Here is a 22,688-nt window from a genome sequence, read left to right as displayed (position 1 = left end):
AGGGATTATATCACATGATGCCTGTGATAGGTGACCTGCTAACACAGAAGTTCCTGCTGGTCCTATGAAAGGTAAATATTCTGTAACCCTCTGTCAATATAAATATGGAGCATGTGATTATACATACACAAAGAGCAGGCACATGATTTATTAATCACAGGAACCTCAGCTTGTCAGATAATAATTATAAGGCAATAGCACACCTTGTTTTAAAAAATAGCTCCCTAAAATCTCCCCCTTCCCCCTCCAGTAAACCAGTGGGGGGAAAAAAAGACAATTTTTCTGAGGTAAAGGTGGCCCTGGATGTTACTGGTTGGTAGCTTCTGAATGAACTCACTGTCTGGAACTCTTAAATCAAGTACTCCCATTTTTCTGCACATTTCACAAGTTCAGCCCTTCCCAGTAAAGCATCTTTTCAGATGCGTGGTTGCCTTTTGTTAAGGCAAGAATGAACAGATGACAACCGCAGCACAGAGCAGACACGCCTGGAATAGCTTTACAGCGCAAACCCAATTGCCATGCTTGCGCCAGGAGGGCGTTCTCACAAATGTGAAGAGGGAAGGCGTTTTGTGCAATGTTTAGGGGCCAGTCCTGGAAAGCCACGATAGAGACAAGGCAAGCTCTGGTGCAGGGCAGTGTTTATCCAAAGCCATTGCAGTGGGTGACTCGTTTCCATGCTTGAGCAAGCGTGAGCCAATCCCCCTCCACCTCCGAAAGGTGCCCAGCCTCTGACAGGCTCTGCGCACGCAGGTCGTCAGCACAGCCCCACTCCCAGCTCCCTAACAGAGCTGCAGGAGGATGGTCGAAAGCAACTCTAATTACTGGGGTTTAAAGCAAGCAAAGGTGTGTTTTAGTATCCTTTCAACTTGGAGCCGACGCTGCCCGATGAAGAATGGGATTGCTGTGCTTGCAGTTCATTCTATGAAGGCACCCATGCAGAAGATGCAAAAATAAAAGTAGGCTGAAGGAAAGGAAAGCAGAAGGCCAAGAGACAGGCAACTGAACAGAGCAGATTGATGCCACAGATAGGATACATTTTTGCTGCCTGCATTATGTGTGGAAATTTATATTCCAAGCGACACAGTAACAGACTCCGTTGTAATCAAACAGCACTGCTGAGGTGTTAGGAACACAGATGCTGCCTATCGAAAATATTTAAAACAGAAAGTAAAACTTTTGACAAATCCGCAGTGGGGAGCAGAATGAAAATGCTCTGCGATGATTCTAACCTCTCTGCTTTTCACTGCTCTGGTGCTGGAGGTCGGGTGTCCTACGTGGGTCACCCCAACTAGAGCTCCGCTAAACCTTGATGAAAATCAACGGCTGGCAGCAAGCTGGCCGGGGCAGCGTGGAGACACGCGGTGCCTATTGTGCACTACACACGGGACAGGGGGGAAGGGCTGCTCCACGCGTTTTGGGTAACTTCAGCCAATGGATTCCTCCCATGGGTGTTACGGGAGGGCTTGGCCAGCATGTGAGAAAGGGAGGGGAGAGTTTGAAAACAACCCAGCAGGCTCTGAGGAAGGAAGACGGCTAAAAAGTGTTCTGCTCGCCTCCGTGCAAGTATTTTGCACCAGGTGACCGGCGACGTTAGGGGTGGAAGCACAGGAGGGGCCCGGGAGGTGCCGGCGGGTCCCCGCTTGGTGCGGGTCAGCGCGGTAAGGTTCTGGGCACAGGTAACGCCGGGACGCAGGGTGTCGGGGAGGGGGCGTGGAGCTGCGCAGCCCATGCAGGCTGCCTTGAGCTGCAAATTGGCCAGAAATGGTCAAAGGAAGGGGTTTTATCCACGGAAGACGGAATTTCGCCTTTCGTTTTTAATGGGGATTTTGGTGGTATGTTTGCTATTACTACAGTTGGGGAAGGAAGGCCAGGAGGGAGCACGCAGGTCTCTGCAGCTCAGAGATTAGCATGTGATCAGGTGTCCTTTAAATACTGCTGGCGGTTTTGAGGTTAGAAAGGCAAAAAGAGGCAATGTCTTTTAGCAGTCTGGTTGAAACAATGGAAATAATACAAAAAATCTTTCATGCACATCATTCCTTTTGCAGGTCACAGTGTTCTAGAAATCAAAGTATGTGCAGTCAAAACTAGATGATATTTTCAATGATTAATGACCCAGCTGCTAGTAGACACATTAAGCAGACGAAAGAAAAAAAACAAAAACAACCTACTTTGTTTTTGTCTGGAGGTCTGCTGGACGTTTCAAGGGTTTTTATCTTCTTTTGATTACTGACCCAGATTCTGGGCCTCTTGGAAATGATGCAGTCCTAAATTTTACCAGAAGATCGTCTAGCCATGCTGCCTTAAAACGTGTAATTGGCATGAGACACTGATGTGGTGTGTTATGACATCCCCTGTGCAGGTTCTGGTTGCTCTTTCCGTCTCTGTGCCACCTCCTTCCTCTTCACTGAAAAATCTCTTTAAATCCCCTCTTCTGCCTTGCAGGGGAAGCTGAATTCCGTGATCTATGTTAGTAGCTAGAATTTATTTTCCTAATCTTGGCGACGACACTGTAGTGGTTTGCTTGGTACACGGCTAGTCAGTGGAGGTGCAAAGAGCAAACTAGAAATTATTTTTTGATTGATGGGGAAACAACAGCTTTTGAGGCTGCCTCAAGGCTGCATGTGAAAAGTCTTGTGTGAGCATGCTGAGCTGTCCTGACTTGAAAATGTCTGCGACTTAGTGTCCTCCTGAACAAGAAAGATTATCTTTCTGTCATTTGGCTGATGGGAAAAGTATTTATCATTAAAAATACAGCAATCGTACTGCACATTCTTTTAACCGATCACTGTTGTTAAAATTCTTAAACCTAGTTTTGATGATTCATGCAGAGCTGGGCCAGTAAATTAATTCAGAGGCTCTTACATAAGGAAAGTTTGGCTCTTACTTCAGCCAAAAGTACACCGATTTGGACCAGAATTCTGCTGGAGAAATACGTAAAAAAGCCAACTACAAAAGGCAAGTCGTAGTTTATTAACTGAGGAAGATTCCCTTGCGGGCAGCCGGAAAGATCTTGCAATGAAAAAGTGCTAAAGCAGAAGGGATCCGTATTTGCTTCCCTCGGTGCTGGACTGTTACTGCTTGGGCTCTTCGGCGCGATAAAGAGTTTCAAAAGCAAAAGGTTAGCTGAGTTTTTAGGAGAGTGTGAACGGAGGCAAAATACATGACAATGGAAGACTGTCGTCTCTAATTGGGTGTCTGGCCTCAGGCAGTTCATATAGAATAAACTAAGTAAGTTTGTTAGGCTGTGGATGGATAAGCACGGCTTAATTGTCCATTCTAAACCTGTGCTCTGTTACTGAGTTTCAGCGGTGCAGAAGCACCTTTTACCTGTTGGGATTGCCTGAGCAGTAGCCCCAGACCCCCTGTCTAAACTCCTGTCATGTAGCACCCCATTGCTGAAAAGCAGAAAGGGTCTTATATGGCGGGAGCAAAAGGTCTGAAATCCCGATGTTAGCCGAGAGCAACTCAAAGAAGAGGCAATACATTATTTTTCTGATGACTTTCCGTCAGACAAAACAAAGAGGAGCACATAATGTTGAGGAGCCAGGTCTGTGAAGGGTCCCATGGCTGGCTGTGCTGCCTAGTGCACGTAGGGCTCTCGTCTTGGCCAGGTCCTGTCACTGGACCTGTGTCCTCTCGCGTGGTCTCTGCGTGCAGCCGTGTTCCCACATCCCTGGGTCGTCGTTTCAGATCTAAGCTAAAACCTGACAAAGGTGTTCCTATCTGACGCCAGTGATCCTGCTGGACGTGAAAAGGTCAGGAGATGATGCCCTGGCGCGCTTTTGCCAGCGAACGATAGGCAAAGAAATGAAAGTCGGTGGCCTGGGGCACGTGCGCGCCCACTCCCACACAAGCGCAGCCGGGCGCGCCGCGGCCACTTCCCTGTTGGTCTCGCCGCGGGCCCGACTGACCCCTCCTCCTCCTCTTTCTCTCCTCAACCCGCACAAGTGGTTCCTTCCCGCCCCACCCCCACTAGCTCTCCCGAGATGGTTGCGCCCTCCCCCTTGCTTTCCCCCACCTTCGTCTTGCACGCTGACCCCACCCACTGGCATTCCTGCCTGTCGATTGGCTGCAGCGGCGGGCGGGAGTCAGCCAATCGTCGGCGCTGCTGGCGGCCGTGTCGCTGGGGGGAAGAAAACAAAAACAAGCAGGCTGGGCCGCGCGCCGTCGAAGGGGTGGGGCCAGGCGGCAGCGGTGGTAGCGGAGCGGCCGGTAACGGAGCCGCGGGCGGCCTGAGGGGAGGCGGCCTGGCGCGGAGCGGGCGGTCCTGCTCTGCCTGCTCCCTGCCGGCGAGGCAACCCTGCACGGTGCGTGAGGGGCGACCAGGCCGCGGTGCGGTGGCTGAGGCGCGGTTGGCACCGTGAAGGAGCTGCTCCCTGTGACTGACCCCCTCTCCGTCCCGTACTACTCTCTCTGCCCCGTCGCATCCGGTCCCTCGACGGTGGCACCCGGGGTTGGCTGTACAGCGAGCCCCCCGTCGCCTCTTCCGGCGGCGGCAGCGTTGCTGAGGGCACATCCCGCGAGGTGCGAATGTTCCTCGGGCCGGGTGAACGGCTGCCAGGCCTGGGCCGTTGTGCAAGCGTGTGGCGGGGAGGCCCTGTGCCAGCCGTGCTACCCCGGGCCTCGGCCCTCTGCCACGCCTCATCCTGAGGGCCGGACTTGCTCCTCCATTGATTGCCAGCGGCACGGGTTTCGTAGGGATAGCTAAATCTTGCCTGGTTATTCTTGCGTGTGGCTGCAGAACAGCAGCTATTGCGTGCAGGCCTCCAAAACCTTGCTGATGGGGAGTGTTTGCTTAAAGTAAGGGGGAAGAGAAAAAATCGTGTAAGCTGCCTGGAAATTCCTCAGGGATGTTTTGCAGAGGTGTAAGGTCTTGATAAGTTTTGGAAGCTTTCTTCTGTAGTGTGTGTTGTTCCTGAACGCTAATTTGCTGCTGTTTACCTGCTGGGGTAGAATTGCCAGTGCAGTGGTAGTGGGTACAGAGTTGAGCATGGGTTGGGGTTTTTTTTGTCACGTTCAGTGAAATAAACTTGCCTACTGAATTACTTTGAAAGTACTATTTCTGTCACTGATGAGTCTTAAGATCTTTTACAACATTCTTGTTTTTCAGATGGTCAAATTTACTTCTTTCCATTTCCCCCCATGTTACTTTTCCTAGTATAAAATTCTGGAGGGATTTATTCCAATGTTTTTAATGCAGGTTTTCAAATGATGTTCTGTAGTTGTTCAGCAGTACAGTGTGGCATAACTTTTCAGAATATAAAGTGATTTGTTTTTTTCTCCATGCAATGATAAATTCTGAGCATCCTGAAGCTCTGGTAGACCTCTTGAGTTAATGAGAGGGTGTGTTTCTAAATTGTGAGTTTGTCTCCTGAGGAGTATGTTGACGTGAATTGTAAAGCTCAGTTATTCCATCATCCTCATTACAAAGAAAGCAGGGTGCTGAATCCCAGTCAGATGGCATATGGAAATTGTTAGTTACTGTGTTGCCATAGGTGGAGAGTCCTGGGGGGGGAGGGGGGGAGTGGGAGTGGGGGGTGGTCCTGTATGGAAGAAGTGTTTCTCCACTTGAAATTTAGAACTTCATTACAAATGATGAAAGTTGTGGTCGTTATTTAATACAGGTTTTGTTCTTCTTTTTGAAAGAGTTGGACAACTGATGGAACATTCCACTAGGAAGAACAAAGCTGTGCTTGCAAGGTAGTTTGCTTGGATTAGGCTTGAGATCCATACAAAAAAAGAATCAAATCTCTCAACCAACAGTGACTGGGAACACTTGAGAACTCCTGAATGATTGAGGTAATGCAGAAAAAAAATGTTTATCTTTAAAACCTATGTGGGGCAGGGAGGAATTCTTATTGCACAAAGCTGTTAACTGTTGGGGTTGACATTAGGAAATGCAAAATCATAACCGCTGGATACCAAACCAGAGTTTCATTGTTGACAACGGTCTGTGATGAGTCATTTGCAGTTAGTAAGTCTGTGGTAGGCAAGTGGGCATAAGAAAGGAAAACAAGGAAAGAGGAAAGAAAAAGGGGGGGAGGAAGGGGAGGAAAGGGAAGGCTGTGCTGTCCTTGGGTGTCACAATCTTGCCACTCAACGGTTAAGCTGTTTTCAGGGCAGCAAAGGATGAGAAAGGGGGGGAAAAAGGAGGTCCTGAATTCTTAGGAGCAGACACAAATACCGTCAATGTGCACAGGACTATGAATTGATGTGTGAAAAAGTGTATGAGGAATTCTGGAGCTGTTTAGTATTTTGTGTTTATAAAGGAATGATGAATAATGCCACCTCTTTCACACTCATATGGGATGGTTTGTAGAGTTGCAGCTGCTAGGAGGAGAGTTAACAGAAAATGAGAAGTGTTTAACTTCATCCCTTGCAGATTGAATGGTGGTTGTAAGGGGAGTTTGAAGGGTGCAGAAGCACAGATGTGAAAGCTTGGCAGCTGTATGCACACAATACAGTAAAACATAAGTGGAAGAACAAAAAATAGCTTGTCTTGTAAGGGCTGGTCTGAACCCGATAAATGGGTAGCATTTTATCAGTGTAGTTCACCTGAAGAACATGTCTCCTGTGGATGCAATTAAAAAATTGATATTGTATGCTCATACAGATAACCACTCTGCAGAACAGGACAGTCCAAGTTGATAGAAGTGGCTGTTATCAACTATGAAAGGCTGCACAGTGAGGACTTTCACCCTTAAAATAACGGCTTTTCTCCCGGTGCCTCCCTTTATAAGCAGCAGAACTGAATAGCTGCTAACACATCAGAGCTTAGAGGTGTTTGAGGGTGGTGCACGTTACACCCTTTACCTTCCCAGGGACTTCTCAGTGGTTACTAATAGTTAATTATAACTTAAAAGCACTCTATTTTTGCATTATATTTTGTGAATGAAGGCTTTGAAGCTTTTTACTTTAAGATTTAGTCTAGTGCTTTTCTTCCTCTGAGCATCTCTGTTTCTGTTTAGGCCTCGAAGGGAAAACATTAAGACTTTACATTTCACAGTCAGTTCTGTTAAGCAGCTATGGAAATAGAAAAGGAACACATTTATATTACCCCAACAGGTAAGTAATATATTCACTAATTTTTTTGTTACTTAAAGTTGCTTAGCTGACGTGAAGTGTTCTTTGTAGAAAACTTGTATTACCTGGTAATTTTTTAATAGTACTGTTGGTTTTCTCTTAAAAGAAAGCAAACTTCATTAAACATGTACAGAATATTTTTTGATTATATATTCAGTTTATTCAATTATATAGAGTAGTTTGAGTAGAGTTGGTTTACACGTGTTGCAAAATTTGTGTAAAATCATAGTCACCATTTCCTTAATAATAGTGACTCTATTCCCTGCCACCTGACTTCCAGTAGTGTTGGTGTGAAGAAAAGAAGAGGCTCAAAAGTAAAGTCTCTTATTTGTATCTGAGAGCTACCAATTCTGCTTTTATATAGCTATTTAGCTTAAAATTACAGGAAAGAAATGATTGAAGACTGACTGGAAATGGACTGGCATTGGCAAGATGTACCTAGTACATCTGCCCTGAAACTGACTGTTTTGTCCCTGTCAAAGACTTGTTTTATGATGCTTATAATGTTATTTTCTGTGTCTTCCAAAGGTTGTGATGATCTGCACTGACTTTTTGTATACTAAAGGGGCGGGGGGGAGCTAAGATTTTAAAGCAGTTGCAGTAGCAGCATGCTCCGTGTGACCTCTCATTCTCAGCCAGAATTAGTTTAATGTTGAAGATAACATTAAGCATTGCATTTGGATAATAGGTGGGAAACTGCTAGGTGTCGAAATGGACCTAATTTGGTCGAATGAAATTTGTGTGTAGGGCAGTATTTGTTGAATGCTTTGTTAAACAAGCTAACAGCATAAAAATACAGATGATAGGTATGCCTGCTGAGCATAATAGAGTAATAAGGTAAATTTGGATAACATTTTAATATGTAACAAGCAAAGCCTTAAGTTTATAGAGCACTGTTACTGCTTATATATGTGTATGGATATGTTATATGATGTAAGGAGGAGAAGTATAGTTTTCTATATGCTTTTAATAAAACTATGTTCTTCTAGAAAATTAATGAAAACTAGTGTCTCAGTTTAACCTACCTTTTTTTTTCCAACCTAACTAGGTAGCTAATAGTGGATGGATAGTTTTAGAAAGAGGCTGCATCTGGAAGCAATAGTATTACATGAAAAAATCCTTTAGTAATGCAGGGGATATATTAAGTCTTACGGATTGGATGTGTCCTGTGGAGCATTTCCTTTAGTCTCAAACCTGAGATCAGGATTGTGTCAGGAGACTGGACTGTGGCCTCCCATTTTTATCCTTGATTGTCCAATTAAGGACTGAATTATGTTGGCAAGTTTCTTTGGAACCTGAGAAAGAAGTAGTCATCCAAGAGTGTAGTTCCTGGACAGCAGAACTGCAGGTCTAAACTGGGGAGTGGACATGAAGAAGAATGCGAATTGATTTGTCTGAGATGAGCTGGTTGTGCTGATGGGGGTCTCCTTGGGGAACGAGAGGATGGAAACCAGTTCTGTTTGGTTTTGCCTTCCCCCCCCCCCCCCCCCCCTTTGCTAGCTTCATGCAAATCTCTTGAGTTTTATTAAACATAGACAAACTGAGAAAGCTTGTTGTGGGGGATCTTTTCCTGGATGTGATGCATGCATTTCTCTTTTAGCTTGCTGCAGGCATAAAAGGCATGCTTTTGTGGGAGTAATGAGGGGAAAGATGAAGCTTAGATTGGAATGGCTGCATTATTGTTCAGCTGTAGCATTCACATCTGTGAACACTAGTATCCAAATATTACTTGCTTGATCATGAAGAAGGCAGTTGCATCATTTTGTATTGTAGTATGCTCTTTGATATGGGGGAAGTACTTGGAGGTTGGAAATGTTTTAGTAGGGCACTTTGCTTTTAAAACAATTTATTGTGAAGCTGTTTTGAATTAAAAAACACAGCTCTTGAGAAGTATTGCCAAATGAGCATTGCTAATTTGAATGTATTGGAATGGTGAAGTAATACATTCAGCTAAGTTCAAATACTAATTGAAGATACTCTTCACATTCTGGGTTTACTTTGTGTAAAACAGGCTTGGCACAGCTGGGAAAGCAGCTGCTTCTGTGTGCCTCATCATTGTGCTTCCTAGGGTTGTGGCTTTGAGACTATTGAATCCTCAAGAAAAGGAGGACTGTGGAGCAGAGAGCTGAGGCTGTTGCCTTTGTGTCTGTTGTCCAGTTTTCAAGGATTCTCAGGGTACTAGCTAGAATCTAAATAGGTCTTCATATGCTGCCTTTTTTGTAATCTTGGTGGGTTAAGATAAGGTTTTGTAAAGGTGTAAGTCTTAATCCTTATGATGGTCTCAATAAGACAGTCTGATAAACCAGACAGCTTGGGTGGGTGACATCCTAACTCTGTGAAATAAGACTTTGGATGGAAATTTTAACTGTACATCAGTTTATCCAAAGACTGGAATTAAAACACTTCTCAGTACTCTGAAAACATTTACAGGTCCTGAAGATGTGAGGGAGTTTTGTTGGGTGTGAAACAAAGCTTGTTACCTATTATATATGCTGTAAAATAGGAGCATTTTAAAAACAGTCTTGACAGAAGCTATGGTGAGGAGCAGTCCATAGAGAAGAAGAGAGATCACACCCTTTCAAAAGATTTGCTCTATTCTATGAGTCTTAGCTACCAAATTCCCCAGAATTTGTATTGAAAGACTTTTTTCCCATAACTTTAAAAACAACAGCAAAAAAATAAAGCAGTGATGTTTTTGTATGCTTGGAAGCCTAGATCATTGCTTTTCCACCTGCTGAATAAGGGGAATGTTGGGTGGTCATTTGGAGTATCAACTTCACTTTGGTGACTAGTCTGTTAGCATTAGTGAGTTCTTGAAGAATTGACCCTGCTGGCAGTTCTGTTTGTTTCTAAATCAAGAGGCAAGTGGGTGGAGTGAGCACCAGGCACTTGCATCTTATGCCCTGAGAAGTTCTGATAGTTTTTGTTTGACAAAGGTGGGGGTTTCTGTGGCTTACCTATTTATAAATGGTTTCTTAATTTGCTTTCCAACTTGACAGGCTCTCTGTTTAGACTGTGGATAGTTTGTGCAGAGAGGGAATAAGGAACTCCTTATTACTGTGATGTGTAGGTATTTTAAAAACAACAGCATTTGCTCTAGCACTGTTGGAAATAAGATTTCTGTTTGATGTTGTAACCCTTTTCAAATGCAGTGTGTTTTGTTATCCTAACATAAAACTTCAAAATTACAACAGACTTTTTTTTCTCCCTCTGTCTCTTTAAGAACTTGAGAATCTAAGTGATGCTCTGCTCTCCGGTGATGAAGAAAATGCTGGATCTGAGGAACGGAAAACCGAAATCAATGGAAATTGGATTCCTGCAACTTCAATTACTGAAGCCAAAATAAATGCAAAGGCAAAGAGAAGGCTGAGGAAAAATTCCTCTAGAGATTCTGGTAGAGGGGACTCCGTTAGTGACAATGGAGAGACACTAAAGGTTGGAGTTGTACCAACGAGCCCAAAAGGGAGGCTCCTGGACAGGCGATCCCGGTCTGGAAAGGGAAGAGGCTTACCAAAGAAAGGTTGGTGTAGCTTAAGGAAGAGACTACTATAATAAAGGTTCTGTCCAAAACATGTTGGGTTTTTTCCCACTGAGAATCATTTTCATAAAACTTTGTGTGGGCAGTTGGATCTGTATGTTAGATAGTAGATGGCAATGGGAGCTTATAGTGGCATTCTTACCAGGAAATTGTGTGTCATGAATTGAATTATGTCTTTAAGGTAAGCACATTTAATAAAATATGTGAACTGCTGTTTCACAGAGTTGTTACTAATGCCAAGTTAAGGTGTGGTTATATTTGTAAGTAGAGTTTTCAACCTTCAGTAATTCTTGTGCCGTTTCATGCTGCTTCCAGTATCTTACTGGTTGCTAAAGTGGGAACACATTACATGAACACTCTTCAGCATACATTGTTAGTCAGGATGTGGGCACAAGCAGTGATGCATCCCATAAGTGAAAGAATGTTGAATTGAACTCAGAGGTGTTCTTTGTAAGTCGGCAGTCCTTGCTCACTGTCCCATATTTTGCCAGGTGGAGCAGGTGGTAAAGGAGTTTGGGGAACACCAGGTCAAGTGTATGATGTGGAAGAAGTAGACATTAAGGATCCTAATTATGATGATGACCAGGTAGGCAAATAATTAATTTGCAGTGTTGGTTGTTACTTCCTTTAATGATTTAAGCATTTCATGACTGATTTTAATGGATGTTTGACTACGTTGAGTTTGATGAATGCCAGCCCAGCTGTATGAAATGATCATTTTTATGTTCAGAAATGGATTATTGGCTAAAGACAATTGATGTAGAAGTGTCACAGTGCAATACAAATGTAGCCCCAAGAACCCTCTTTCCATACCTGACACCCCTTTCCCAGGTGTGCTTTTCACTGCTAGTTCCCATGGAGGTGAATGTTGCAATGCTGCTCTATATTACAAACAGGACCCATGTTGAAAGTGCAGCACAGACTTTCTCCAGTCAGTAGGGAAAGGTGTCCTTTATGGATTTTTCTCTTCCCTGTATTCCAAATTTCCCAATGTTTTGTATCTAGTTGGTATAAACACTTCAAGCTAGTGCAGAATCGACAGCGTGGTTATTTTGTTTGCATGTATTTATTTAATGTGTTGTGGAAGATTGTACCTTACATTTATGTTATTGGGGGAAGGAAAGCTTACTGGGCAAAGGGTGCTTTATGGCATTAGATCACCAACAGAAGGAAACCCCAATTACACCATTTACTGAAGTCTCTGAGATCATACAATTGTGAGACCAATTCTGTATAACATAAGCAGAACAGTGGTGGTGTCCTTCAAGCAGACTGTTGTCACCACAGTTGCTGAGATTATGGTTTATGCAAAATTATCAAAACCTGCTTCCAATATCAGTGTTCTCCCTGCAATTCAATGCTTTACAGTAAGAGAGGTAACTATTAAAAGTGAAGCTGATAAGTTCATAAAAGAAAGTTTAATGAAGAATGAGTGTTCTATGGAACTTAAGTATGCTTAGCTTTTCTGAGGTTGTAAATGGAGACATGATGGAAGGATAGGCTTTTGGAGTTCTGCTGTGTTTCTTGATCATGGAAAGCTTCTTTCTAATAAGCATCAGTTAGAAAACTTCCTTGTTCAGATTTCTGTGATCTTTAGATTTGCTTTGAATGTTATTTCTGTAGTCTGAGGAGTAGAGCACTGAATTACAGCAGAGAGATCTTGTCATGCTGGAACTTTGCAGGACCATTTCAATATGTTGTGTGATTCCTTTTTTCCCCCTTTAGGGAATATCTTTGCTCACAAATAGTTCTGAAAATTCCTTTTGTCTGATTGGTGCATGCTATTGCCTCTCTGGTCCCACAGTCACTAAGGAAGAGGGGAAAACAGGCAGGCTTGCTGTCAAGGACTGGAGGGAAAGGTGCTGGAAGTTACATCTTGTGCTGTGGTACAGCAAAGTGCTGGGCAGGGACAGGAGTTTCCATCGGTCTCCCTTCATTACATAGCACACGGGTACTTGACCTCTGTCTTCATGTGGTGTCAGCAGAATCCTAGGAAGAGAGTTTGGAATGCTGAGCATCATTTAACAGTAAATTCAGCCTTCCAGCTAAACTCAGCTAACAGTAAATTCAAAACAAAAGCAGTGTGACATTTTGCCAGCATTGTCCACATTTTAACAGTAGAGACATGATGTAATTGTTTTCTGGCAGAAGGCTAACTACCAGGAATAAAGCATTAAGAATTTAGGAGATGTATTTTAATGCTTATGGTACTACTTCAGAAGAGACAGTAATGTTCTAAAAAAGGTTGTATGTTTCTGTTGCCTTTTAAAATAGGAGAACTGTGTCTATGAAACAGTAGTTTTACCTCTGGATGAAAGAGCATTTGAAAAAACCTTGACACCAATCATACAGGAGTATTTTGAACATGGAGATACGAACGAAGTGTCGGTATGTCATGGGCTTTTACTTCTTGCAGGGGGCAAACCTGTAGCATACAAGGGCATCCAGCTGCTAGCTATGAATGAGTATAGAGATGTGTGCAAGAAATGCACAATAAGAATGCCTAAGTGACTGTATTCATGATAGAATAGAATAAACCAGGTTGGAAGAGACCTTCAAGATCGAGTCCAACCTATCATCCAACACTATCTAATCAACTAAACCATGGCACCAAGCGCCCCATCCAGTCTCTTCCTAAACACCTCCAGTGATGGTGACTCCACCACCTCCCCGGGCAGCCCAATGGGCAATCACTCTCTCTATGAAGAACTTCTTCCTAACATCCAGTCTAAACCTCCCCTGGTGCAGCTTGTGACTGTGTCCTCTTGTTCTGGTGCTGGTTGCCTGGGAGAAGAGATCAACCCCTGCCTGTCTACAACCTCCCTTCAGGTAGTTGTAGAGAGCAATAAGGTCTGCCCTGAGCCTCCTCTTCTCCAGGCTAAGCAACCCCAGCTCCCTCAGCCTCTCCTCATAGGACTTGTGCTCCAAACTCCTCCCCAGCTTTGTTGCCCTTCTCTGAACATGTTCCAGCAAGTCAACATCCTTCCTGAACTGAGGGGCCCAGAACTGGACACAGTACTCAAGGTGTGGCCTAACCAGTGCAGTGTACAGGGGCAGAATGACCTCCCTGTTCCTGCTGGCCACACTGTTCCTGATCCAGGCCAGGATGCAATTGGCTGCCTTAGCCACCTGGGCACACTGCAGGTTCATGTTCAGCCTACTGTGAGCAGGAGTGTAATATATAAGCATATAAATATTTGTAACATACTGATACATATTGATATAATAAAACTTACAAAATCTTGTTTTGTTTTTCAAATCTTATTTAGGAGATGCTGAAGAATTTAAACCTTGGTGAAATGAAATACAGTGTGCCAGTGCTGGCTGTTTCCTTGGCATTAGAGGGGAAGGCTAGTCACAGGGAAATGACATCTAAGCTTATCTCTGACCTCTGTGGAACAGTAGTAAGCAAAACTGATGTGGAAAAATCCTTTGATAGACTGCTTAAAGAACTACCGGAATTGGTTTTGGATTCTCCCAGGGCACCGCAGGTATGTGTCTAAAGTTTTATGCTAGTGGTCAAAAGCTTTCTCATTTAAATTGTGGCCAAAATCGATCAAGTGAACTGAAACAGACTCTCCATTTTGAAAAATACCTGTGGATTGTCATGCCCTCTGTAATCCCTTCCGATTTCCCAGGCTGCTTCTGCTTGGGGCTGGCTCATTTAAATAAAATCTGAAGCCTAAGCACATTACAGTTATCTGCTTAGAACTACTTTGAAATTCAGTATTTAATTAAAAATGTTTCTGTGTTGTGGCAGTTGGTGGGCCAGTTCATTGCTCGAGCTGTTGGAGATGGGATCCTGAGCAGTACCTACATCGATGGCTACAAAGGCACTGTGGACTGTGTCCAAGCTCGGTAACTGTCTTGGTTTTTTTCATTAGACCAGAAGCCTGTAGCTATAAATGTCAAAGACAATCAGGAATTTTTAGTATCTCAGGAAAAATCTTTCTTTGTAACATTTTTTGTTTAAAATTACAAGTCTGCAACAACAACAACAACAAAATCCTAAATTACTCAGGCCAGAAGAGAAAATACTGCAAGTGCCTGAAAAAATGTATTCATACATTTCAGTTTTGTTTGTCATACAGCTTATGTTTGAGGGGAGGGGAAAAAAAAAAGCAGGGGGGGGGCTGAAAGAAGAAGTGATTATAGAAGGTTTTGTCTTTAGAAAAAGCTTTAATGTGATTAAAGAATAAATATAGCACCAGGACAGCTGCTCTAGATATGCTGAGAAACACACAAGGGATTAACTGGTTTTGTCTTTATAAAGGTTTGAAGCTTACACAGTGCTTTCCCAGTGTTTCCCATGTCAGGGTGAGAAGTTTGAAGGAGCAACCTGTGACCAAGAGGGACATTTTAATAGCTAGCTATGTTTTATTATTTTCCCTGTAACTGTGTATTTCAGTCTTGATACCAAGGAGCTGAAAATCTTGAAGCTTCCCCTAAAGCTCTACTTAGGATACAGTTGGTTACTTTTAGAAGGAAGGGAAATTCTTAACTGCCTAACTTGAGGGTTCACATGGTGAACATTGTTACACAAATCTCTCTTGGTGTGAAGGATTGTAGCCTGCATGCTGCACAATTGGGATGCTTTGCTGCCTTTGCTATTTCTTGGACAGTCTTCTGCTTGTTAAACCTGTTGTTATTGGCTGCTCCCCAGTATGAGGACTGGGATAGCTGCTGTAGCTGGATGGTGCTTAACTGGATTTGATAGTTGGTTTTTTTCACCTTGCTTCTTTTTTTCATTCTTCATGAACTGGCAAGCCTCCTTAGGTCAGGCCATCTTTTTGAAATTAGATATTTGCCTTCTGAAATGCTGGTTTGGATTAAACTCTTAAGTTTGATGATTTTTGAGGCTCAAACAAAAAAAATCAGTAGAAAAACTGTTTTTCAGTGTGGAAACAACTTAAGCCTCTGTTGTTTGAGATGCACATGCCAAACTGTAACCTTGAAAGAGCTCGGATACAATCGATCTCTGTATAAGAAAATACTAAGTTGTTTATTGTGAGGGTGTTTCAGGTTCTGCATTGATGATTCAGATCTGCTATCATCATGATTTGTTACCTGTCCTTAGCATGTTATAACCAAAAAACGTGGAGGTGGCAGACAGAGAATGTGGGAAGCTGGCTTGCTGGCTTCTTAATCTAGATGTCCTCGTGGAGTTGCTAACCCTGACCTCTTCTTAGGGTCTGGTCGCTCTGCCTGAAGAGGAGTGGCAGTGGGGGAAGTTAAGATGCCTTTTAATGAAGTTTATTTAATGACTTTTTAAACCACCAACTTTGCTTTCTAGAGCTGCGCTGGACCGAGCTACTGTGTTGCTGAGCGTTACGAAGGGCGGAAAGCGCATAGACAACATGTGGGGAACAGGAGGTGGCCAGCAGTCTGTGAAACACCTTGTTAAAGAGGTAGCTGACTTCTACAAAACTCTGCTCTCTAGACTTTACCATTTGTCTAAGCTTATCTTGTTTGGGCTGGAATGAAAAGAAACATGTATCCTGTAACAAAATCATGTCTTGAGCGTTTTGGCTTTTTTCTTTCCCATTTTTTTAAATACAAAGTAGTTTTCAAGAACTGATGTAGATGAATTTTATTGGGGTTTTTTTTTGGTAATATTTGTCAGTAGTGGGAACATGCTGCTACATATTCTGTATTGCAAGTATGCATTTATTTTTGCTTTAAGCAAAACTTTAAGCACTTAGCTTTTTAAGAGCTTGTAATATTAAATGGTGAAGTAATTAGAAGAGTCAAGATGAAACTGGCTAAACTAGATAAACTATTATTTTTTGGCATCACTGATGAAAAAGCACAGAAGTAACTCAAAGGGGAGCAAGCAGCAATGTTTAGAGATCCATGCTACGAAGTAGAGAGGCTTAAAGGAAAAGGTCACATTATAATTTCTAAATTGTGAACATAATACATGCTAGTAGGAGTTCAGGGGAGATGATACAGTTAATCACACCCATATTAACCTTCTATGCTGATAGGCATCTTTATAAAGCAATGGGTTTGGTGCTTGTGTGTGTGTTAACACTATTGGGTTACACCTGTGATTCAGCTTGCTGATAGTGTCTCAATCTAATTACACTTACAAACACACGACCAGGAAGTTTCAGGAACTGACGTGCTGTTAGGGAGATCACAAATCATCACAGCTTTTCAATTTTGTATCTAATTTGTGTTGGGCTTTTTGTTTGCTTTACGATTCAATAGATTGATATGTTGCTGAAAGAGTATTTGCTTTCTGGAGATGTACTGGAAGCTGAACGTTGTCTTCAGGAACTGGAAGTACCCCATTTTCACCATGAACTTGTATATGAAGTAAGGAGATATCAGAGTCCCTTTAATAACTCTCAGTTAATACCAACAGGTTTGGTTTGGTTTTGATGTGGGCATGCAAGTAATATAACTGGAATCTGCAGCTCAGGTTGCGAGTTCTAATGTGATTTGAATAACAAAATTGTTTCTTTTAATGGTATGTGTGCACATCAGCAACAAGTAAGCTACTGCTAACTCTGGGAAGATGACAGGATTTTCTTTGTTGTTGTTGGGGAAATAGATGAATTCCTATTATTATAGATTCCAGAGAAAGAAGAGCTCAGTTTATTTTCTGCTGCAGCAAAAAGCCATGTTTTCCTTTGGTGCTTATTTCCTGCTAGTTTCAGATATTGGGGTATTCTAGTGGGTGTTACCTGGTTTTGCTACATTATACAGCTTCATTTGCAGGCTGGAATTGTTCCACCTAGCACATTTGTAAAAGCTCTGAGAGATTGCAGAGCCAGACTATATGAGAGAAAGATCTTCTTTCCTGTATCTGGGAGATGTTCTGCTTGTACTCTTTTACCTGCCAACTTAGGAAATGGTTGTTTACCAATAAAGCTGAACATCTACCACCTACAAAATTTTCAGTAGATTGATTCCTCTTGAAAAATTCCTTCAGGCAGAAAAACAGAATCCTTTTAGTGGATGGGTCTTGTGGAGATCTGTAGATTTTAAACTTTGGAGTTCTTCTAAAATCACAGATACAAAATAATCAGAGATGCCGAATTAGTTGCCGTCTGTACTGCAGCAGCCACATGGATATGGTTATGCATCTCCCCAGCCTGAGACAGAAAGGGATTTTCACTCTGTCTAGTCCTTTCTGGTTTTTCATACCTTTTAAATTTATCTAGCTAACTTTTAATCAGTTTTTCTTTTCTAACAATATACTGAAGTTGTGAGTGATGTAACAAAGGCCCTTTTCTCCCCAGAAAACATGTAATAATGCATTCCTTCCTTTTTGCACTTCACAAGCTTACACAGCATGTACTTGAACCACTGTTATCTATTACTTAAACACATGCGTGATTTGTTTTAGGCTGTTGTGATGGTTTTGGAGTCAACAGGAGACAAGACCTTCAAAATGATCCTGGATTTGTTGAAATCTCTCTGGAGGTCTTCTGTCATTACTATGGACCAAATGAAAAGAGTAAGTGGCACTTAGTGAATGCCAAAATCTATACAGTTTTTACCTTCTATTTGTAGCCTGTTGTTGACTGCTGCTTTTTTCCAAGTTCTCCATGGTGATTCTGTATCCTGTAGAGATCATGATCTGTCACTGATACATGGACAGTAGTTGTCATGTCCTGGGAGAAGTACAAATTCCAAGGAGTAGTTCTCTAGAACTCTGAAGAACTGAGTATTTCAATATTCAGTCAGCTATTTCCAACTGCTTTTATGAAATTGAGTGGTTAAAACTAATTGTCTAAAATGCTGCAACATGGCATGATTTTACTTAAATGTAACTTTTATCTAGTAGTTCTTCATAATTGAAGTAGCAGAATAAAGACCCACTTAATTACAAATGTTGATTAGAACAGCTAGTATTTTACTCTGCTGTTATCATCCATGGGTTTGTTTCTAGGAACAAATACAGGACAGCTGTTCTGACCCAGGACAAACTTGGTACCATGCAAAAGCTTGTGTCAAAATCTACCCAGCCATACTGTTGTTGGGAAGTGATGAAGTAATCTCTGGTTGTAACCAGTGTTTCCCATACTGCATAAACTGCTGTGGTGGTGGGGTGTGGCCACTTTATTTATGTGGAAATAAAATAATTTTTTCTTCCTTATGTTACTGCCCCTGCAATAGCAGCCAGACTAACATACACATTCTGTACTTGCATGGATTTCTGGCTTTGGAAGAAGTTAAAAATTCAGCTGGTGTTTTTATGTAGCTACGTAGCCGTATAATACCATGGCACTGGCTGGTATTATTCCTTTTCCACTGACTTGCAGCTGCTCTGCTTTAGGTGTCTTGAGAATGTATGTGAAACAAGAGTGAAAAACAAATCCTCTGAGTGCAAAAGGGTGTTTTAAAAACTTGCAGTAAAACCATCAATAACCAGATGATTGTTTGAATTCTTGTGTTGCAGGGCTATGAACGAGTTTACCGGGAAATCCCAGACATTAACCTGGATGTGCCACATTCCTATTCTGTGCTTGAGCGGTTTGTAGAGGAGTGCTTTCAGGCTGGAATAATCTCCAAACCACTGAGAGACCTCTGTCCTTCAAGGTACTTGTGTTATTGTAGACAGGTGAAGGCACTGGGTTTTTTTGTCCCCATAGTAGGTAACAGGAAGCGGGATCTTAGGACCAAAGTATTACTGATTGGAACTGGAAAGTATGGAAGATGCAGAAACAGAAGGTTGGACTGGTAAAAAGTTTATTAAGTGAGATCCAGGCAGCATGCCTGCATGCTTTCCAGAGGATGAAGGCCTGCATCTCCTCCAGTTTGCTGATTAGCTTGGTAGAAATCAGTGCAGTACTGAGATGGAAGATTCTGGTGTCACAGTCATCCATGTGCGTGACAGTGGAAAACTGTCAGCAGCAAGGAAAAAAGAAGAGTTTAAAAAAGGGTTTAAACACTTCAAAGGGCAGGAATAAAATTCTAAGGTGAGACAAGCAATTTTAATGTTTGTCAAAAGGAATAGGGACAGGTGGAATAAGCTCCACACCCTCGATCCCTTCTTACCTGTCTTTTGTGTGGTTTTTGTATAGTGCCTTTGTTTTTATTTACTTACTCATAGCATAAATAATGCTGTTTGAACTGTAGCTAAGCTAATCAATATTCTGTTTTCTCCTTAGTGGTCACAATACAATTAAGTTTCATTTCCTGTGAGCAATGCATGTAAAATGCTAAAATATGACAACAAAACTAGGATTTGCAATTTTATGCATTGGGAATACTAATTATGAGAGTTGTCATTTCCAGTTAGGGTGTTTTGTTAGGCTGCTGAAACTATCTTGACAGGTTGTGAGAATTCTGGATTTAGAAATGGTAGTGTCTTTATTAAAAAATAGCCTCCTTTTGTGGACTTCAGACTTGAAAATGAGTTTGTGCATCTTGGTATCAAATATTCTGCAGGTTTGGAGTGAGAGGGTTGAAAGTCATCAGTGCAACAAAAGCTTGATTCTACTTCAGTTACCATTAATAGATTGAGAGGCAATTTTTTGGCTGAGGTACTTTGGTTTTGGGTAGAAAGCCATCACACCAAGGCTTTCAAACTATCACCTTTGCAAGTGTGAATATTAAAAAGTGAGCAGAGAAGAAAGCACTTGACAACACATTCTGGAGAGCTGCTTGCAAATAAACCTAGATGTAAGATTCAGATGGATGTAAAGCAATTTATCCGTCACCAGGAACGTCAGCTAATCTTGCTCAACTTGCAGAACTGATATGTGACTGCCAAGACAGAGAAATTTTTCTCAGCGATAGATAAGACAAAAAACCCAAGCAATGCTACTTTGAATTACTGAAAAGACAACTTTGTGCTGTCTTACAGGGGCAGAAAGCGCTTTGTGAGTGAAGGAGATGGAGGTCGCCTTAAGCTGGAAAGCTACTGAATGTGAAAACCAACTCTTCAAGCCTTAAAAGTTTAAAGGGAAAGTAGATATCCATATATATACAAACACACATGCTTTATTGGTGTGTGTGTGTGTGTATAAATGTATGCACAGACATAATATACCAAAATTTTAAGAGTTGCTTAGCACAGTTCATATTTTTCTAAGAGCATGTTTTGGGTACAAATTGGTTTATGTTTGGGTGGTTTTTTCCTTCTTTTTTTTTTATTTCAGGAAGAAAACTTTTCTCTGGGCATATAGTAGAACAACTGGCCACTCTGCTGTGGTGGTGCCTTCAAATAAGCTATCTTTTCAAGTGCCATATGTTTATGACCTAATCATTCCATGTTTGCATTGATGTCTGACTGCCGTTCAAGGATAGTGTTGTCATCATCAAATCACTGGTTTATACAAAGCTTTATAGAAGGGTCAAGTTAAGCTGCTGTGATCCCATTTCCATTGCTGCTGAAGAAATACTGTGCTTTGGGAGGGAAAAGAATAGCTGTTTCTTTGTCAGAGAGCCCAAGAAAATGGAGTTGGGTCATAAGAAATTCATCTGTTGCAGGGGAAGAACACTGGTTGGTTTAGCCCCCGTGTACCAAACTCGTCTTTGTTTTTTCTATGTAACTGGAAAAGTGAAAAGTTCTGGTAAAACATTAAAAATATTTTTTGTGAAACTCTCTGCATCCTCTTTTTTTTTTTAAAGATACAACACATCTGCCCCTGTTCAGAGCTCTGAATATGAGTACTCTAACACCACCCTTTTGCTTTATATTCTGTGGAAGAACACTAATTAAGCTCAGTGTTTAACAAGTGAGTTGGGTAGGAGCATCCAGGCTGGCACCAAGACAGTCTGAATGTATCTAGGCCGTGCCACCTTGCCAAGTTACTTCTCAGGAATGAGGTGGATTTAGGGAAAACTGTCAGCCATATAGTTTCTGTCAGGCCAAGCTGTCAGCCTGTGGCTTGGACAGCAGCACTCTGCCCTGGGTTGGGAACTGGCTGGAGGGCTGAGCCCAGAGAGTGGTGGTGAATGGTGCCACGTCCAGCTGGCAGCCAGTCACTAGTGGTGTCCTCCAGGGGTAAGTGTTGGGCCCCATTCTGTTCGATATCTTTACTGATGATCTGGATGAGGGGATTGAGTCCATCATCAGTAAATTTGCAGATGACAGCAAGCTGGGGGCAGGTGTTGATTTGTTAGTGGGTAGGAGAGCTCTGCAGAGGGACCTTGACAACTGGACAGATGGGCGGAGTCCAAGGGCGTGAGATTTAAGACCCCTAAGTGCAGGGTGCTACACATTGGCGACAACAACCCCATGCAGGAAGGGTCGTTGCAGGGCCGAGCACTGGCTGTGATCCAGGGGCCGGGAATGCAGCGCTGGAGCGAGTCTGGACAGCCGTTAGAAGACCTGCAGCGCCCCGTAACTCGCCTGCTCCCGCTGTCCAGCCCGGCCTGACCCTACAGCAGCGCCTGCCAGTGGTCCGTTACCTGGCGGACTTGGCAAGCCTAAGGACATATTTAAAACGTCGCTTTGAAAGCGACAAGAGGAGCTTCTATAGGAAAACACCAGATGAAGAGCCTCCCCCATACCTCTGCGTTCTCGGCCAGACTTTATTCCGCGAGCGCCGTGACAACGCGAGTACCTCCGAGCCGTGGCCACCGCCGGAGACGGTCCCCACCGCCCCTCCCGGGAGCTAGGGCTGGGGTTGAGGCACCGGTGCCCCCTCAGGCGGCTGCGCCGCCTCTAGCGCCGCCCGCTGCAGCTTCTCTAGTTTCTCCAGCGTTACTGACTTGAGGGGCAGCACCTTGGGCTTGCACAGCACCATTGAGGCCGTGTCTTCCACCGAGAGCTGCCCTGCGAAGAAAGAGAAGGACTGTATGTGAGCGCCGGGGCTAGGCCAGGCCGGTGTCCGGGCGCGCCCGCCCGCCGCTGTTACCTTGCTTGGGCAGCACCTCTCGGAACACTGCCTTCCCCTCCGGCATGGCGGCTCCCGCACGGCGATGCGCAGGCGCGCTGCCTTGGCACCGCCCGTAAGGGCATGCACGGTGCTGAGGGGCGCTGCGCGTTACGCGGTGAAAACTACAGTTCCCAGCCTGCGCTACGCAGACCCTTCCTGCGCTCCCGGCCTTTCGGCCGTCTCGTTCGCCCCAGTCTGGCGTCCTGCTCGCCTGAGTTGCCGTT

General features: G+C 43.3%; 1 protein-coding gene and 1 long non-coding RNA gene across 4 annotated transcripts; one reads left to right on the top strand and one right to left on the bottom strand.

Annotated features, from left to right (window-relative positions):
- Nucleotides 1–1,476: 1,476 nt before the first annotated feature.
- PDCD4 (programmed cell death 4) lies at nt 1,477–21,182 on the top strand. Of its 3 annotated transcripts, none has more exons than XM_068139392.1 (13): nt 1,477–1,658; nt 5,647–5,799; nt 6,969–7,065; nt 10,307–10,603; nt 11,113–11,207; nt 12,896–13,009; nt 13,891–14,112; nt 14,382–14,479; nt 15,915–16,029; nt 16,835–16,942; nt 17,979–18,089; nt 19,035–19,174; nt 20,445–21,182. In XM_068139392.1, the coding sequence occupies exons 3-13, from the start codon at nt 7,026–7,028 to the stop codon at nt 20,503–20,505; spliced, it is 1,401 nt and encodes a 466-aa protein (XP_067995493.1). In that variant the 5' UTR covers nt 1,477–1,658; nt 5,647–5,799; nt 6,969–7,025; the 3' UTR covers nt 20,506–21,182. The 3 variants fall into 3 exon arrangements, with proteins under 3 accessions (XP_067995493.1, XP_067995495.1, XP_067995494.1); XM_068139394.1 differs by having other exon boundaries at nt 5,625–5,799; XM_068139393.1 differs by lacking the exon at nt 1,477–1,658 and adding an exon at nt 4,165–4,307.
- Nucleotides 19,308–22,201, bottom strand: LOC137441709 (uncharacterized). The gene is made up of 2 exons (XR_010987481.1): nt 22,097–22,201; nt 19,308–19,479 (listed from the first exon to the last, which is right to left on the bottom strand). It is a non-coding gene; the product is annotated as an uncharacterized lncRNA (long non-coding RNA).
- Between the last annotated feature and the right edge of the window lie 487 nt (nt 22,202–22,688).

The sequence above is a fragment of the Melanerpes formicivorus genome, unplaced genomic scaffold, assembly GCF_026170545.1.
Source record: "Melanerpes formicivorus ecotype bairdi unplaced genomic scaffold, bMelFor1.0.p_v2 SCAF_6, whole genome shotgun sequence".
Taxonomy (NCBI): Eukaryota; Metazoa; Chordata; class Aves; order Piciformes; family Picidae; genus Melanerpes; species Melanerpes formicivorus.
Note: the sequence above shows the minus strand (reverse complement) of the source record. Positions and strands in the feature narration are given on the sequence as shown.

Excerpts from the sequence above, each read along its gene's own strand:
- PDCD4 (XM_068139392.1), top strand. The coding sequence starts at position 7,026 with ATGGAAATAGAAAAGGAACACATTTATATTACCCCAACAG. Across the intron at positions 10,604-11,112 it reads AAGAGGCTTACCAAAGAAAG|GTGGAGCAGGTGGTAAAGGA; the intron begins GTTGGTGTAGCT and ends ATATTTTGCCAG. Across the intron at positions 18,090-19,034 it reads CTATGGACCAAATGAAAAGA|GGCTATGAACGAGTTTACCG; the intron begins GTAAGTGGCACT and ends CTTGTGTTGCAG.